General features: G+C 34.6%; 1 protein-coding gene across 1 annotated transcript in view; it reads left to right on the top strand.

Moving 5' to 3' along the window:
* The window catches only part of LOC102802136 (uncharacterized), a 53,540-nt gene extending 36,012 nt beyond the window's left edge, over positions 1-17,528 (top strand). The window contains exons 12-27 of the mRNA XM_085500275.1: positions 333-449; positions 702-775; positions 3,021-3,035; positions 5,099-5,273; positions 7,273-7,400; positions 8,228-8,372; positions 8,975-9,160; positions 9,748-9,927; positions 10,180-10,319; positions 11,426-11,623; positions 12,505-12,631; positions 12,777-12,896; positions 13,018-13,171; positions 15,021-15,184; positions 15,301-15,379; positions 15,746-17,528. Of these exons, the coding sequence (XP_085356401.1) occupies positions 333-449; positions 702-775; positions 3,021-3,035; positions 5,099-5,273; positions 7,273-7,400; positions 8,228-8,372; positions 8,975-9,160; positions 9,748-9,927; positions 10,180-10,319; positions 11,426-11,623; positions 12,505-12,631; positions 12,777-12,896; positions 13,018-13,171; positions 15,021-15,184; positions 15,301-15,379; positions 15,746-15,831 (2,088 nt within the window). The 3' untranslated portion in view covers positions 15,832-17,528. The remainder of the gene's footprint in view (positions 1-332; positions 450-701; positions 776-3,020; positions 3,036-5,098; positions 5,274-7,272; positions 7,401-8,227; positions 8,373-8,974; positions 9,161-9,747; positions 9,928-10,179; positions 10,320-11,425; positions 11,624-12,504; positions 12,632-12,776; positions 12,897-13,017; positions 13,172-15,020; positions 15,185-15,300; positions 15,380-15,745) is intronic.
* The last annotated feature ends 10 nt before the right edge of the window (positions 17,529-17,538 follow it).

Here is a 17,538-nt window from a genome sequence, read left to right as displayed (position 1 = left end):
GCAATCGTTGTGCAGCCTGTGTTTAAATTTTGTCTGAACAAAGTATTTCATGTGTGTTGTATATGTTGCATGCAACCAATATTGTGTATGGTATGCCACTATGACTAGTGCTTTCAGAAAGTAAATTACTTTGGGATTCACTGAAAAGCTGCAACAAAATATTGCACTTGAACTTGCAAAGTTCTTGATCGTAATTCTCTACATTTCATCTGCTTCACATGCTGAAAACATTGTATAGTTATGTCAGTTCTATCTATATAAAGTAATTTGACCCAGTCTTGAACATCAGCTCAATCAAGTACCATGCTCATTTTAAACAATTTGTACAATAGGAGGAAAATCAAGAGGGTAAGGAGAATGATGATGGAGAACAATCTGTCAGCAAAGAAAGAAGACTTGTCAGTCCAAAATTTGAATCATCACTGTCAAAGCATGAAGAGCTCCCAAAGGTCAACATATACTCATAATTTGTTATGTAATATACTCAGTATTTTATTCTTGTCTTCCATCTATTAACAACTATAACTAAAACAGGTTATTATTCAGATTATCTGGGCACTTGGGTAGGATTTCTCGCTCTCTCGTAAATTATGGCATTGGTCGTTTTAGTTTATGTTCTGGTATTAAGCCATAGTTGTGGAGTCATGGTATGATATCATGCATTATGAAGTGGTGATCTTTATTGAATAATTAATTCTTAGAAATTGACTAGAGCCAGCAGTGAGAGAAGAAAAGAACCAACTCGCAACATTCCAGAAGAATTATCAAACAAACGGTAAGCTCAAACATTTAGATTTGCTGCATACATATGACCCTCTCATATTAGCTCAAATAAACCACATCTGTCAAGTCTAATTAATATCTGAGACCAATTGACATGACAGATATATCTGAGACCAATTGACATGACAGATATATCTGAGACCAATTGACATGACAGATATATCTGAGACCAATTGATATGACATATATATCTGAGACCAATTGATATGACATATATATCTCAGACCAATTGATATGACAGATATATCTGAGACCAATTGATATGACATATATATCTGACACCAATTGATATGACAGATATATCTCAGACCAATTGATATGACAGATATATCTGAGACCAATTGATATGACAGATATATCTGAGACCAATTGATATGACATATATATCTGACACCAATTGATATGACAGATATATCTCAGACCAATTGATATGACAGATATATCTGAGACCAATTGATATGACAGATATATCTCAGACCAATTGATATGACAGATACATCTGAGACCAATTGATATGACAGATATGTCTGAGACCAATTGATATGACAGATTATTCTGAGACCAATTGATATGACAGATTATTCTGAGACCAATTGATATGACAGATATATCTGACACCAATTGATATGACATATATCTGAGACCAATTGATATGACAGATATATCTGAGACCAATTGATATGACAGATATATCTGAGACCAATTGATATGACAGATATACCTGAGACCAATTGATATGACAGATATATCTGAAACCAATTGATATGACAGATATATCTGAGACCAATTGATATGACAGATATACCTGAGACCAATTGATATGACAGATATATCTGAAACCAATTGATATGACAGATATATCTGAGACCAATTGATATGACAGATATATCTGAGACCAATTGATATGACAGATATACCTGAGACCAATTGATATGACAGATATATCTGAAACCAATTGATATGACAGATATATCTGAGACCAATTGATATGACAGATATATCTGAGACCAATTGATATGACAGATATATCTGAGACCAATTGATATGACAGATATACCTGAGACCAATTGATATGACAGATATATCTGAAACCAATTGATATGACAGATATATCTGAGACCAATTGATATGACAGATATATCTGAGACCAATTGATATGACAGATATATCTGAGACCAATTGATATGACAGATATACCTGAGACCAATTGATATGACAGATATATCTGAAACCAATTGATATGACAGATATATCTGAGACCAATTGATATGACAGGATATACCTGAGACCAATTGATATGACAGATATATCTGAAACCAATTGATATGACAGATATATCTGAGACCAATTGATATGACAGATATATCTGAGACCAATTGATATGACAGATATATCTGAGATCTATTGATATGAAAGATATATCTGAGACCAATTGAATTTGATATCAGCAATACTGGAATGGTTTAAATAAAAAAAAAATAAAAACAACCTATTAGATGTAAGCAAAAATTTAAGTTTCATTGAGTTTTGGGGAAACTTTGAAATTCTATTAATTCTATTCCTTCAACGCTTTTAGACAAAGAATATCCAGTTGGTTACTCAAAGTTAATTGAACATAGGCTGCTTTCAGTAAACATATCTGACATGTATTGTATAACTAGTGATGAGTCTGTAAATGTAAACACCGGGTCATATGAAAACTAAAGCACAGATTGCCTGACCACATGTACATGTATGTCGGGGGAGACAGCTTCAAGTGTCACCCTATTTCTGTCATCTATCTACTTGTACTTCACTTTATTTTCATCCTGGATTTTCCTATTACTAATCCAGGGGTTTTTCTAGAAAAAAAATGCAAGAGGGAGCACTGCAATTCAGCAGCGCCACCAATTGGGGGAGATAGGGTTTTCCCTACCAGGGTTAAAATGGAGCATTCTATGGCTTCCTTGGGGCCAAAATTACTATCAGACAGGTCACAGTTGAAGACTGTGGCCACATGTGATCCCTGGTCAATCAGAATTTTATGGTTGCCAGAGGATCTGCTCCCCAAGGTAAGGGGGCGCATGGCCATGGCACGAGGGCGCTGCACCCCTGTTCCCTTGTTTAAAAAAATCTCTGGTAATCCACATTGTACGGTAGACATTAAGGGCTTACACTGGCAGACACATATTATAGATGTATCATAGTTTCCTCCTAATCTCTTCCTTACCTCATTTTATCTGCACTCGAATCCACAGGAGGTTACTTAAAAGGTTTGTTTTATGCTTTCCATTTTTGTTCACTCTCTTTTTATGATCAATCCTACCATGTTTGTTTTTCTCATCTTTATTCTATTTTCATATGATGTGTTGCATTTCAATGTGTGTCATGTTCTTATACATATTTTTGGTAGTTCATTGAAAACTACTGCTTACAGTTTTTTTAAATTTGAAAAATGCAAAAATTTTGCATTTTAATTATTGTGTACATTTTAAAACCAATCTAATGTTTTTGAACCATTGCCTGGATTGTGCGTGGATGTTGATGATAACAAAAGCATGTCCCTCTGATCCGTACAAAAACAATGCACTTCTGTTTAAGCACAGTGTCAAGCAAAACTCGTGCTATATTCATATATAGGGTGCTAAAATTCATTGAAGTAGTGTAAATCTTGCATTTAAAAAAAAATTGCTTAGCTGCCATATTGAAAAAAAGAATTCCTCACTTAGACTTGGATTTTCTGATTTGGTCAGCTTTCAATAAATAGTAACATAGAAGATCCAATTTAAAGCGCCAACATGTCATTTGTCACATCGTGTCATGTTTGACGTGGTCCTATGTGACATATACAGCATGTATATGTTAAATTAAATTTGAACATGTGCTGCGACGAATGTGGCATTTCAATAATTTGTTTACATTATACTTTATCATTTTTTTTTATAACTACTGATGTTTTTTGTTTTGTGATTTTTAAATTTAGTGTGTATTTTTGCATTTAAGGTGAATGCTTTTTTTTACTAACGTAGTCTCATCTTGCATCACAAGCTTGCTTATCTTGAGGACAATGCAATGCATGTACTGACATTATATCTGTGTAATATATATACAACACTTTTGTAAATATCTTTATTTTTCTATTATATTCTATTGTACATCACATATATTCTTGTTGCCAGCATGATTTGTGTCTGGAGTTCTTTTATTACTGATATAAAGATACCTGTTTATGCTGAACCTGTGACCATAGTTCAATCGGTGAATAATTTTTGTGTTCATTTCAGACATCTCCAACAGGCGCTTTGTTTAGACAGGTCGAATATGTGTTCAGTTTTGACTGCTGCAACAGGTGGTCAGTTTAGACAGGTCCAACAGTTGTTCAATTTAGACAGGTCCAATAGGTTTAAAGTATAGACTGGTCCAACAGGTGGTCAGTTTAGACAGGTTCAACAGATGGTCAGTTTTCAGAGGTCCAACAGGTGGTCAGTTTAGACAAGTACAGCAGTTGTTCAATTTAGATAGATCCAACATGTGGTCAGTTTAGACAGGTCCAACAGGGTTACAGTATAGACAGGTTCAACAGGTGGTCAGTTTAGACAGGTCCAACAGGGTTACAGTATAGACAGGTCCAACAGGAGATCAGTTAATACAGGTTCAACAGGTGGTCGGTTTAGACAGGTCCAACAGGTTTACAGTATAGACAGATTCAACAGGTGGTCAGTTTAGACAGGTCCAACAGGTGGTTAGTTTTCAGAGGTCCAACATGTGTTCAGTTCAGACAGGTACAGCAGTTGTTCAATTTAATAGACAGATCCAACATGTGGTCAGTTTAGACAGGTCCAACATGTGGTCAGTTTAGACACGTCCAACAGGTTTTCAGTTTAGACAGGTTCAACAGGGTTACAGTTTAGACAGGTCCAATAGGTATACAGTTTAGACAGGTCCAACAGGTGGTCAGTTTAAACAGGTCCAATAGGTATACAGTTTAGACAGGTCCAATAGGTATACAGTTTAGACAGGTCCAATAGGTATACAGTTTAGACAGGTCCAACAGGGTTACAGTTTAGACAGGTCCAATAGGTATACAGTTTAGACAGGTCCAATAGGTATACAGTTTAGACAGGTCCAACAGGTTTACAGTTTAGACAGGTCCAACAGGTTTACAGTATAGACAGGTCCAACAGGAGGTCAGTTCAGCTAAACAGGTCCAACAGATATCCATATTGAACACAGTGATGTCTGACAAAAAATGTCAAAATGTTTCTTTTCCCCTAGTGAATCACAGTTATTTAAAACTCTGTTATAACCATATTTTCTTTTGTTACTTTGTCTACAGGGCCAAAACACAGTTACAATGCAGTGTCAGCAGTCCTTTGAATCCCATTAAAAGACATTATACTTACTTCACCAAACAGGGAGAACAAAAAGTTTCTGCCAAGTTGGAGTTCTTGGCGACAGCGACATCTTTGTTAAATCAGACTAAACGAATGGACGGGACACAGATTGCATTGGTAAATATTTTTGAAATTATATCTAGTGACATGTGAAGTGCCTTTAATATGGTTTGTGTGTGGACTGCACATGCTTAGTGGTTTGGTTACATTAGATGGAAAACATCAACTGGAGTCACTAGATGGACAGTGTCTGTATGTTATTTAGTATGATTAGTGTTTGGCGTTGTTTAACACCACGTGTGCATTGATACTGTAAAATACTTTATTTTAGCTGGAATAAATTTTCACTGAAATAACTTTTTGGGTGTTTTGTATGGAATTTATTTTCACTGATTTTTGACGAGTTGAATGTAAAATATAGGAAAAAAGGTATATTCGCTGGATTTTATTTTCACTGAACCAGTGACAGCGAAAATAGCGTAAATTAATTCTAAGCGAAAATAAAGTATTCTACAGTACTCAATTATCGCAATTGTAGTAGCCAGACTTGTCAATGGTAAAAAAAAATTTGACCATATCTACCGGTACACCTCACAATTTGCATTGGCTATGTATTTGTGAAAAAAATACATTTTAAAGTACTGATGACTGTCTATCAAATTTTAAATAATTCTGCTTCAATTTATTTATGTGATTTGGTTGACCATTATGAAACGGGTCATAGTGGCCTCAGGTCATCTAACACTGATTTTTTGTTTTTGAAAAAGACAAGATTCAAAATGTACCACAAAACCATATGGTTGGCGTTCTTTTAGCAATTACGCCCCCCCCTTCGTGGAAAGAACTTCCACTCTCCATTTGTCAGTCAATCAATATCAATATCACCTGTTTAGAAAACCGTTCTTCATTTAATTCCGATTTTAATGGTAAAGTAATTTTTAAAGTATTTTGAAAACTTTTATTTCGTGGGCACTTGGGAGTGAAATTTTTTTTTTTGCTATTTATTATCCAAACAGTCTTGGCTATAGACTGTTAAAATTTTGTGGAATTGTGAATAGTGGAACATACTCAAAAACGATTTTAAAATATAGATAACAGATGCAAACATTCTCTTTTTTGAATGAATAATAAAAAAGAAACATGGTGCAAAAAAGAAATGACAGGATCTCCATATTATACACTATATTTAACTTTTAACAAAACGATACTACATTTTAATTATGAGCATTAGCAAACTTCTTACTGAGTGAATTGTTATGCAAATTAGCAATTATCTCGGCTTCTTTTTAGTGCACATCCCAGAACTTTAAAAAAAAATAGCTTCTAGACGCTTTGACCTTTTGTTTTGAAATTTTCACAAATGATTGACAATGTGTTTATCTTCAAAATGCCGTCGGGGCATTGTTTTTGGTGGAACAGTGTTACAACAATCGTACAGACAACTAGCCTGGGTGTTAATTTATGCATAAACTTGAAGTAGTGAAATTTAAGCTGCTGTCCTGCATAATTGACAACTGGTAGACAGTTTTCAAGACGCGACTTTCTTCATAGTAAACAGATGTACCCATAAACCAATTTTGACAGGAAATAGAAGCATGGTTTAGAAGCTAATTTTTTTTAAATCACTTTTGACCAAAAAAGCACATTTTTGTGCATATTTCAAACTACAGTGTCCATAAAAAAATACAAAATTTTAAAATTCATACAATAAGCTTTCCGAAAATATATAGTTTTGTGGACAAGGGAGGTAATCTTAGTTTCCTAATTAACTAATTAAAATACCTGTCAGGTAAACTGCATCTCTACCTTAATGTGATTTGTATTCATGTATTGTACAGTGGTGCGTGACGCATTGAACATCGCTTAAGAAAATTTGTATTATTATTACTGTACATGGTAAATTTGTTTGCTTGTATGTGACAAATTATTGTGTGAACAGTTCTTTGTGTTTTAATTATTGAAAGGTGACAAAAATTGACTTTCTCACTCAAAGAGTCACTACAAGTCATAGCTGAATTCATAAGCATGATGATAAAATCAAGGTATATTTTGATGCAATCCTGTAACATCAGCAACTTGACATGGCGATACTAAATAAATCTTATATTTATTTAAGGGATCCGAGACAGCAGCAGATTATAGATGTTTACATTCCCCTCTGAAAGGAAACGTTTCTGAACGGAGTCTGGATAACTCCAGTGATGTAGAATTATTGAAACACTGCTTGTGTTCAGCTAAAACTGGGTAAGTTATTTCCATCACCAGTTCAAACACAAAATGTATTTTTTAGTTTTGCTGTGTTGACTTGGTTGACAGAGTGGAGGCATTCATATCACTGATTGTCTGTCATTTATCATCCGGTGTCAGTTGCCTATTGTCTGACAGCGTCAACTTTACATTTTCAACTTATTCTTGAAAACTACAAGTCTGAATGCTTTGATACTTGGTATATATGTACCTTAGGTGCACCTCTCTCAGATTTGTTCATTTCATGATAATATCTTCAAATTTTGATGAAATTTCGTTTTCGGTATAAAGTGCTATATCAAGTTCAACTTCTTGAAAACGGCAATCCCCATTGTTTCAGTATTTTATATGTAAACATCTTGAGTTAGTCTTAGTCAGATTTGTTCATTATGTGATGATACCTTTAATTTTCTAATTTTATTGAATATTTTTATCATTTTTGGAAAAAAATTCTATTTTTCACTTTTTGAAAATGGCTAGCTCAATTGCTTTGATGTTTCATATGTACACACCTTGAATGGACCTTAGTCAGATTTGTTCATTTTGTGACGATACCTGCCATAAAATATTGTGAGGATGTAGGAAACTTTAAATTACATTACTTTTTTCCTGCATGAGATTCCAATTTGGTACAATGTATTACACAGAGGGGATGCTGCTTCTATAAAAGCATTTACACATTTTTTCTTCTCAATTGTTTAAAAAAAGAATGGGTGTGGCTTCTATTAAACTGGGATGTAGTTTTTAATACAGATCTTACGATAGTTACTATTGGTTACAATAACAATAGCTGGAAGGTGAACTGTTCAATTGTATATTGTTAGGACAAGTACAGAAGATATCACAGTACCTGAATGGATCAGTGTGGTAGAGTGTGAATGTTTGGCAAATATACTGAAAACATTACTATTGCAAACAGTGGAATGTCTTGCTGATACAAGGTGGGAGTTGAGAAGAATGGGACAACAGGTGAGGGCTTTCAAGCTATTATTTGGTGACTTGTAGTGTTGTACCAGTCATACACTGTAAAACATTTCATTTTCACTGATTTTTGTGATTTTTTGATTTAATACTATTTGTGATTTTTCTATAAATTTCACAATTTTTACTGAAATTTAATTGGTAAACAGTATATCTGTGCTTCAAAAAAGTAAAAAACCACCTTTATTTGGGATGTAAAAATGGGATGTCTGTCCTTGTGTTGTTGTTGTTGTCATCGTTAACATTTTGTCACGTGCGTACAATAACTCTGCTATAAGATGTGATATAGTTGAGCAATGGGCGGATTGTTTTGCGTAGTTGCTATTACATTGAATAAATAACAACTACTGGTGTATCACAAATCATGTTCAATAACAGCATGTGGTATGAGCACATACAACAAGGCAACTTGTGGAGAATTTGATGTTGTTAAGAGATTCCAATATACAGAGAATGTGCCTAAAATAGTATAATAGTGTTGCTTCTTTTGGGGTATTTGATTATTTATTATTACCCAACAGTTTTTGTGCAAAAGAGTATTATTTTGAACCAAAAAAAACAGACTATAATTATATTTTGTTATATTTCAGACACTGCCCTTAATCACAGAGTGCATACGATGGTACAACATGTACATATTAAAGAGTCTTTGGGACAAGTACTTAGTTAACGAGACAACATTAATATGCTACGGATCATGTATTGCATTAAAGTTTTCCATCAATCATGCTGTCAGACTTGTACATTTCTTGGAACAGCCACCTGCATCTTGGAAGGTAACTAGAATTATAATTGTAGTTACACATACTATTACACATACACTACATCTGTCACTGTAACACCATAAGTTTCGAGCGTGCCATAATTTTGCGGTATTTTACAAGGTATTTTCATCCTACCATATAAGGAAATGCAAATTCCAAATATGGAATGATTACGTGCATAAGAAGTTCGCTGATTCTGTTCTAAACTTTTTGGATTTCGGCATTTCCATGACGGAAAAGATGTATAATAATAAGGCTATTAATGGTACGAGGATACCTCAAAGTATGTACTCAGACAGTACGCCGTCGCATCGACCAACGAGCAGCGGAGGTCGATGCTTACGCTGTACTGTCTTCGTGCGTGTATCCTTGTAATAACCTTATAGTATTTTCTTTGCATATTTACTTATTTAGTATAATTTTCTCGCCAAAAAGTTGGTGCAACAACTATGGACCAGATGGGCATAAATTCTCATTGTCTGCAGGTATTGATAAAAAAAAATATGAAAAAAAAATTATGCAGGTTGATTTTGTGAAAGTTATTAAAATTTGACTATAGGGTTCAGTACTTTATGCAGTGTAATCTGTTTTGTTCCTAGGACCCCGGGGCATGCCGACAGATTGCGCTTAGCATTGTTGATGTTGTACGAGATGGTCTGGCAAACTGGATGAGACCAGTGCACCAACTCATTCACCGGCCCAACTTTGACAAGCTCACGGTGGTTGCTATGGAAACAGTAATGTTGGCTCATAGCTGTTTTCCACATCATGTTCCTGACGTGAGTATGAAAGAGATCTCTCTCATCGTATTATTATATCAATATATAGTTTGTGAGAGAAGCAATGTAGTGAGCATCACATCTCCTTTTGGAGGCATTGCAGTGGGTATATGCATTGTCTACAAATTAGATTTCTGATAATTAATCAGTTTTCTCCAATGCATGCCGTCTGGTCAAAATTCTTTAGAATGACCCTACAACACTCCCGACATTAAGTTTATTTTCCTTGTCATCATTTTTTTTTTATTATAGAAATCCATGGAAGAATTGACAATTCTTAATGTATATAAAAAATTATTTGTACACGCCCATCGAGATCATTTACTTGCCGAACAGTTGAAGAGTACATTGGATTCACAGCCACTGCAGATAGCATTAGAAGGATTCCTAAAGTAAGCATGTATATCAACAACAATTGCCATTGGTCAATTGTGTGTTGTCATGGAGTACTTGTCCAATGATGAAGTGTGTTTCTTGTGCTGCATACCTGAATATATTTATAAATGCAGAGTTGACTAATGAGGTAAAACAGAATATAGTATGAAGATTTTGTTACTCTATGCATCACTTCTATTTACTCATGAGTATAGTCTGATCGAATTGTCTGCAGGCATCTCAAGTCACAATCTTTCAGTTTATTTGTGTAGGTTCTGGCAATCCATTTATTTCAAAGTCTGATTCATGTTTTGTTTACTTCCCATTACTTCATTTAATTAATTAATTAATTAATTAATTGGCTGAAATTATAAGCTTGACTAATGTGGCAGCCCTGTATTGACTGTGGTTTTATTAGCAGTATTACTGGTATAAATAGTTGGCAATAATCATGCTATTATAACTTAAAGACAATCATACAAACCCTGACTGTCTAATAGTGGAACTTACAAAACAAGGAATCCATTTTTGTGTGTGCAAAAGCTCTATAATTATAAAATGTACGTCTTTCACTCCAACTTTTACTCTGCTGTTGTATTACTTTATCATCATCTGTCCATCGTCCGCGTCTACTTTGAGTTTTCGACTTCTTTATGAAAACTATTAGCATATAGCTTTGATACTTTCCAGGAAGGTACCTTTAATCGCTTGCTCCCTTTCAAATTTATTCATTTCATGATGATAACTTTAGTTATCTAATTTTAGTGAATACTCCTGCCATCTTTAGTAAGAATTTTCATATTCTTCAAAATGAGTAACCTGAATAGTTTGATATGCAGGTAAATTGGGTTTTGACTTTTGTTCATTTTATGTCAATATTTTCAACCCAATTACTACTATACTGTAAAAAAGATTGCTTTCAGACTTTGCATCACAAACAGTAGAGCTATATCAGCCAACAGGCTGCTTGTCTGAAAATGTGATTGTCATGCAAAATAACTGCTAAATCATGAGAAATCGTCGGTCAACAGTCATTGTTACTTCATGAAGGTACATAAAGGATTACCATTCTAAACTTCTTTAATGCTGATTTTTGTTTACACGTACATGTATTTATTCATAGCTGTTGTTTGAGGGATGATATGAGCGAGACCTATCCACAGCAAGTTGAAAAATACACAGTAACAGAGACGTATCCGTGGTTACCTCACTTCTTAAGATGTTGTGATGTGGAGCATGCTGTAGGGATTTTACCAATATTAGTACACCATCTAGGCTATTACTGTGAAGGTCTTGATGTGTGTAGATCCCTAATAGAAGGGTATGTACCTTGCACCACATGGTGTATGCACAGTGCTTGCACACCTGTATGTTCAAGATGGGAAACTTTCTAGTCAGGCTGGGGAAAAATTAAAACTAAGTCAAGAAAAAATAATAAACAGCGAATATTTTTGATTCTCACTAATATCAATCCGGCTTCTCCGATCTAGATGATGACTGAAGAAACACTGACACCATTCAGGTCAATAAAGGAGATTACTAATCTTGTTTTGGTGGAACACAAACATAGTACAAATCAAATTTACTTCAAAGCTGTTTTGTATATCTTTAGATTGTAATTTACTTAAATTACTCAAGTCAACAAACAAAATAAATGTATGAATGAATACAAAGATAGAATACTACTACAATGACCCCTCGCTAAGTCATAATTTCGGCTAAGTAGCTGGTAGTTAGATGGTTCCCAAAAATTCTATTGTGCTTTGCTGACAGTTTTGAAGTAGAAGAACTAATGTTTCAACACATAATGTATTTAATTGGCCCGTTAAAAGACTCAAGGAGGCAACTAACACTTACTTAGTTACTGGCGTCAATTACTGAGATACAAAAGGTGATGGCAGTCTGACCTGAGAGGGGTTTGAAGTCACGACTTTACATACTTCTCGGCCGTTCCCCTTTGATAAAGCTCTATAAAATTCACTACAATGAGTTGAGTCCATGTGGACGCTGTGATGTTGTCCAATAAAGAAAGTATAAATAAACCATTATGTGTGTATGTGAATTTTATTTATTTTCAATGCATAAACCCTTCCTGTCACAAGACTCTTCAGTAAGTCGATAAGTCACAGTTTTTCCTTGGATCCCGACTTAGTGAGATGCCACTGTATATCAGTGTAATTACAATGTATGTTGTCTTTTCAGAATTCACATTCTACTGATGATGACAGGAGAGTATTTACATAAACATTGTCAAGTGAAACCAACTGGTGATATGGCACTGAATTACGACTTAGCAGTGATGGAATTATGTAATCTAATCAAATTTAAGGTATGTTTGAGATAAATCATGGTTAAAAACTGGCTGTGAAATTATTGAATCTTGTGGGGAAACTTTAGCATATTTTTGACAATCCCGATTGCTTCCAGCATTTTTTTGTTATTAATTATGTTCTTTTCCTCCCATTTTTGTTAAGACCTTGGAATTACCTCTGGTGCGTCAAATACTAGACTTATTTTATTCTCTAAGTGTTTATGTCAACGGTACTGACCATCTCAACAAAGTGTTTGAAGTTATAACATCAAGATTAGATCTGGTAAGTTCTGTAAATTTCCTAGTATATGTTTATTATGTCACAAGCCTCACAGACTATTGTCTAGAATTTTATTTTCATCAGTCAGGTGCTGGGTTTTAATGAGATTTGTTCTATGCTATAGGTATTTGCCATTGGTAGTGATCCGTCCCCATTTAGACCTGATAGCGAGAACTATGGCGGTGCTAGCAGTAATCTTGTGATATTATCTAATGATATACCAGTCAGTCCAGTCGAAGTGAAAGACGATATGTCTGATGAAGAAGACAAAGAGCCAGGTACTGTACTTCTTAAAACGATGACATAAAGCTAGCATCTTTCCTACCATATGGTTTTATACTCTGTAAAAAATAATGTCCATTTCCAGCTATGTAAAATTTCTAGTTGGATGTTGTGTATGGAATTTATTTTCACTGATTTTTGACAAGTTGAGTGTAACATATAGGAAAAAAGGTATGTTCGCTGAATTTTATTAGTCCCCGTTTGGACGAAAACAGGGACTTATAATTCGGTCTCCATCCGTGCTTCCGTGCGTCCATCCGAAGTCATGTCTCAGAATCCCTTGGACCGATTTCGTTCATTCTTTGCATGTGCCTAGTACCTTATGTGGGACATATGCACATGCAGTGGTTTAGTGATTCAGTTCAAAATGGCTGACTGGCAGCCATCTTGTTTTTTGAAAATGTTGCATTTTGAACATGTTTTGTCAGTTGTCATTCAAACTTGGTACATAGATTATACGTTAGGATACATGTCCATGACGATTTATTTCGCAATTGGATCAAAGATGATCGACTGGCAGACATCTTGTATTTTTATATGCGGTATCTTGGCACATACATGTACTTTATACATGTTAGGATGCATGTCCATGACAATTTGTTTCAAAATCTGGTCAAGGATGGCCGATTGACAGCCATCTGACTTTTTGGCCTTACTACATATTTCCACAATTTATGTACCATTTTCATTCGTATTTGGCACATACATCATACATATCAGTGTGTTTCATAATCAGATCAAAGATGGCCGAATAACGGCTGCTTTTATTTTTGGCCTTATTACTACTACACGGAACACGTGTTTTGATGTATAATAAACAATCTGTTGTATACGCCACTTGGAACTCAAGTTTCAAGGACACGCTCGCGACAACCTCTCCGCTTTAATATGATGAGTACAAAAAGGGAACTTTCAAAAATTTTAAGGGGACTGTGTCATTTTCAATGTTTTCACTGAATCATTCCTTAAGCGAAAATTAATTCAAAGCGTATTTAAAAGTATTTCACAGTATTAGGGATAAACATATGTTTACGGGTACACATGTTTGTGTAAGCTGTCTACGTAAATTGTATGGCCACTCAATTCTAGCTGGAAAACCAGTAAATAAACTTTCCCTTTGTATTGGTTTTGGCTAAAAACATTGTCTTTATAATGTGGTTTATATTAGCACTCACTTATCATGGACAGAACATGTCTTGTTTCTGAAATGCAAGTCTCCTCAAGCTTCTTCAAACTCAGTTTTATGAATCTACATACTGTAGAATACTTTATTTTCGCTTGGAATTTATTTTCGCTATTTTCGCTGAAGGGATGATTCCGTGAAAATAAAATCCAGCGAATATACTTTTTTCCCTATATTTCACATTAAACTCATGAAAAATCAGTGAAAATAAATTCCAAGCAAAACGCCCAAAAAGCCTTTTCAGCGAAAATTAATTCCAGTGAAAATAAAGTATTCCACAGTATTAGATTTTGGTTGCACATTATATTTTTCAGCGATTCAATCAACTAAATATGCTTGGCTTATTTCAGTACTATGCCAGCAATCACAGCACTATATAGCCGAAAGTACGCCCACACTTGCAAATCGCTGCTGGTGATGAACTTCAACATTAAATACTGTACAGGGACTGTGCATTGTCAATGCTTATTGTAATTTACTGCCATGTCTCATTTCGATTGCGGTACCTGCTTTCTGGGGAATTCATAGAAATTACTACAAAGGCAGACACAATTAAAAGCAGCACCTTTGAAGTATTCCTACAGACAGCATGTACAAGAAAAAGTCATGCTATATTCTTCTCTTTGTTATAATATGGACATTATATATTTTGTTTTATACAGATGCTGTAATTCAAGAATCACTGGTATTAAACACAAGTAATAACAGTGGCCAGACCCCTGTCATGACAAACGCAACACCTGAAGGTAGAGGGTTGTCACCGGCTACTGGCGATGTCGACTCTGAATCCGACTCAGATTGGGATAGCTGGGAAGATGAAGAAGAGGTGAGAACATATTGAAATGTGATAAATGGAAGCCTCTGATTGGTCAGTTTATATTACTTTGCATATGTAGATCAACTCTCAACCAATTATAATCTAACTTGCCATTTTCTTCCCAGGACCAAACAGCATTGACCTGTGTATTTGCTGAGTTTCTAGACCGAATACAGGCACTGTATTCAAAGAGACCCAATGGAGGTATTCTTTTCACTTTTATTGAAAGCCAAACATGATAAATGAAATAATAAAAAGACTATTAATATACAGTATGCAAATAAGCAGTGGCATCTATTGAAGTCAGCAGACATGATCATAAGAAGAAAAAACACTCTTTACTCATCACCAGTAGTATAGCGCTTTTAGATCTGGTTTATGTTTTTAGCGTGTGTTGTTATTGTTGCTTGGGACTCAGGTGACGACCCTCTCGCTTTAAATTCCACCTAGGATTGATCCTCCTGCCCGAGGAGAAACTCACTATTCGAGAATCATTGCACAAACAAATGCAAATGCAAATGATGAAATATATTTTTAAGATTTGATTCAACCAGTCCTTCTCATTCACAGGTAAATACAGTGAATTCCATGAAGAATTGATGAAGTCAGGGGAAACTGAAAAGAAACTCATCAACAGTCTCCTGGATAAGGTGTGACATGCAAGCAGTAAATTTACAAGGTGTAAAACTATTGCTCATTAGTTAAAAAGCTCAGCTGTGTACAAGAGTGGTGGTTTAATAGCCAATGAAAAATAGCTTTACATAAAGATTAGGTACAGTAAACTGAAAAAATTAGATTTTGTGAACAAATTATGACAACTATCGTCCAGATGCATTTACATTTGCTACATAAATTGAAACTGAATTTTTTTTCCTAATATCTATCTTGAGTTAAATTACCACTGACATCGCTCATGATCGCATTTTTCACAATTTTGTACAATGTATACGACACATAGAGATAATAGTGATTTGTCGTCATGCCGTGTCCTGTTCGATATGGGACTCATAGCGACGTATACAACGCATGTAAAATACATTGTTTGGTTTACATGAAATTCGAACATACGCTTCGCGACGACTGACGTGCTTTGAACACCAATGAGCTTTGGTTCTCATTCTGTCGTTAAATTGTATCTGGGGACCAGAGCTATCAAAGAATCACCCTTTTCTCCCGATTGATTCATGGTGAACAATCATGACTTGTAAATTTTAATATTGTTGTAAATATTTCTGTTAAAATATAACTCCAGCGTAAGGTTGTTTTATTTCTCATTATGGTCTACTTGGTTAATAAGGTGTATCATTTATTTAATTGTTGGTGATTTTCAGATCGAGTGTTATCCTAATCAATTTAATATTGTTGAACTTAACATCACTGCATGACTTTGTTTTTTGTGCTAGAAAAATATATTATGTATATTGAAATAAAAATCACATCCCTCCAAAAATTGTTGATAAAAATATCATGCATCTTTAGTATTGTCTATTATTATTATTATGGCACAAATCAATATGAAAATACATTGTTTTGCATAGTAATTTATACAAATTTTATTTTGACCAAAAATTGTCTGTGTCCTTTCATGGTGCTTGGTTATTTTTTTTTTTTTCAATTGCAGTCGAGTTTATGGAATATTTTTATTTATTTTTCACTTGCATAAACAGCACACTTAATGAAAGTTCCACTTACAGGGTCTTTTTTTTTATTGATCACAAACCCATGTACCTTATAAGTAAAGATAAACTCTTCTATAGCGTTTGATAAATTCGAAACACGGGCATAGGCTCATGTAGTGATGTTATCGTAAACAAAAAATATGCCATACTGCTTTGTGGAATCTGATGTCACCAGCCAATGCAAGGTGACATACCGCTTTGTAGATTCAGAGGATAGCATCAGCCTAGTCAAGACGACGTATCACTTCATAGACTCAGAGGGGCAGCGGCCTAGTCAAGCTTCTTGTTTAGATTTTAAATTCAAATGAAACTGTCTGATTTATAAACATGGGTTTGTGTTTTCCACTGTAAATCATTATCAAGGGTGGATCCAGGTTTTGACAGAGTATCACACAAGATTAAAATTCTGGAATATTTTTATTATCGCACAGGCAGGAATATTCCTTGATCCATTCCGTAATTGTAGGATTGAATAATGATTTTGTTAAATTCACCAGTTTGTACTACTGTAAGTTTGCTTGTAATTTTGAATATCTACTATTTTCACGAATTTAAACACTCGTATATGGCATCTCTGTAATTCCGACTATTATATTGCCGTCCATATGTCTAAAAGTTACTACAAATGTATTACGTAATGTCTGTCGTAATAAATGTCAGTACTATCAAGCTAACCATGTGCAT

This window comes from Saccoglossus kowalevskii, chromosome 6 (assembly GCF_978046115.1).
Source record: "Saccoglossus kowalevskii chromosome 6, keSacKowa6.1, whole genome shotgun sequence".
NCBI lineage: Eukaryota > Metazoa > Hemichordata > Enteropneusta > Harrimaniidae > Saccoglossus > Saccoglossus kowalevskii.
This window is presented reverse-complemented; position numbering and strand designations above follow the sequence as displayed.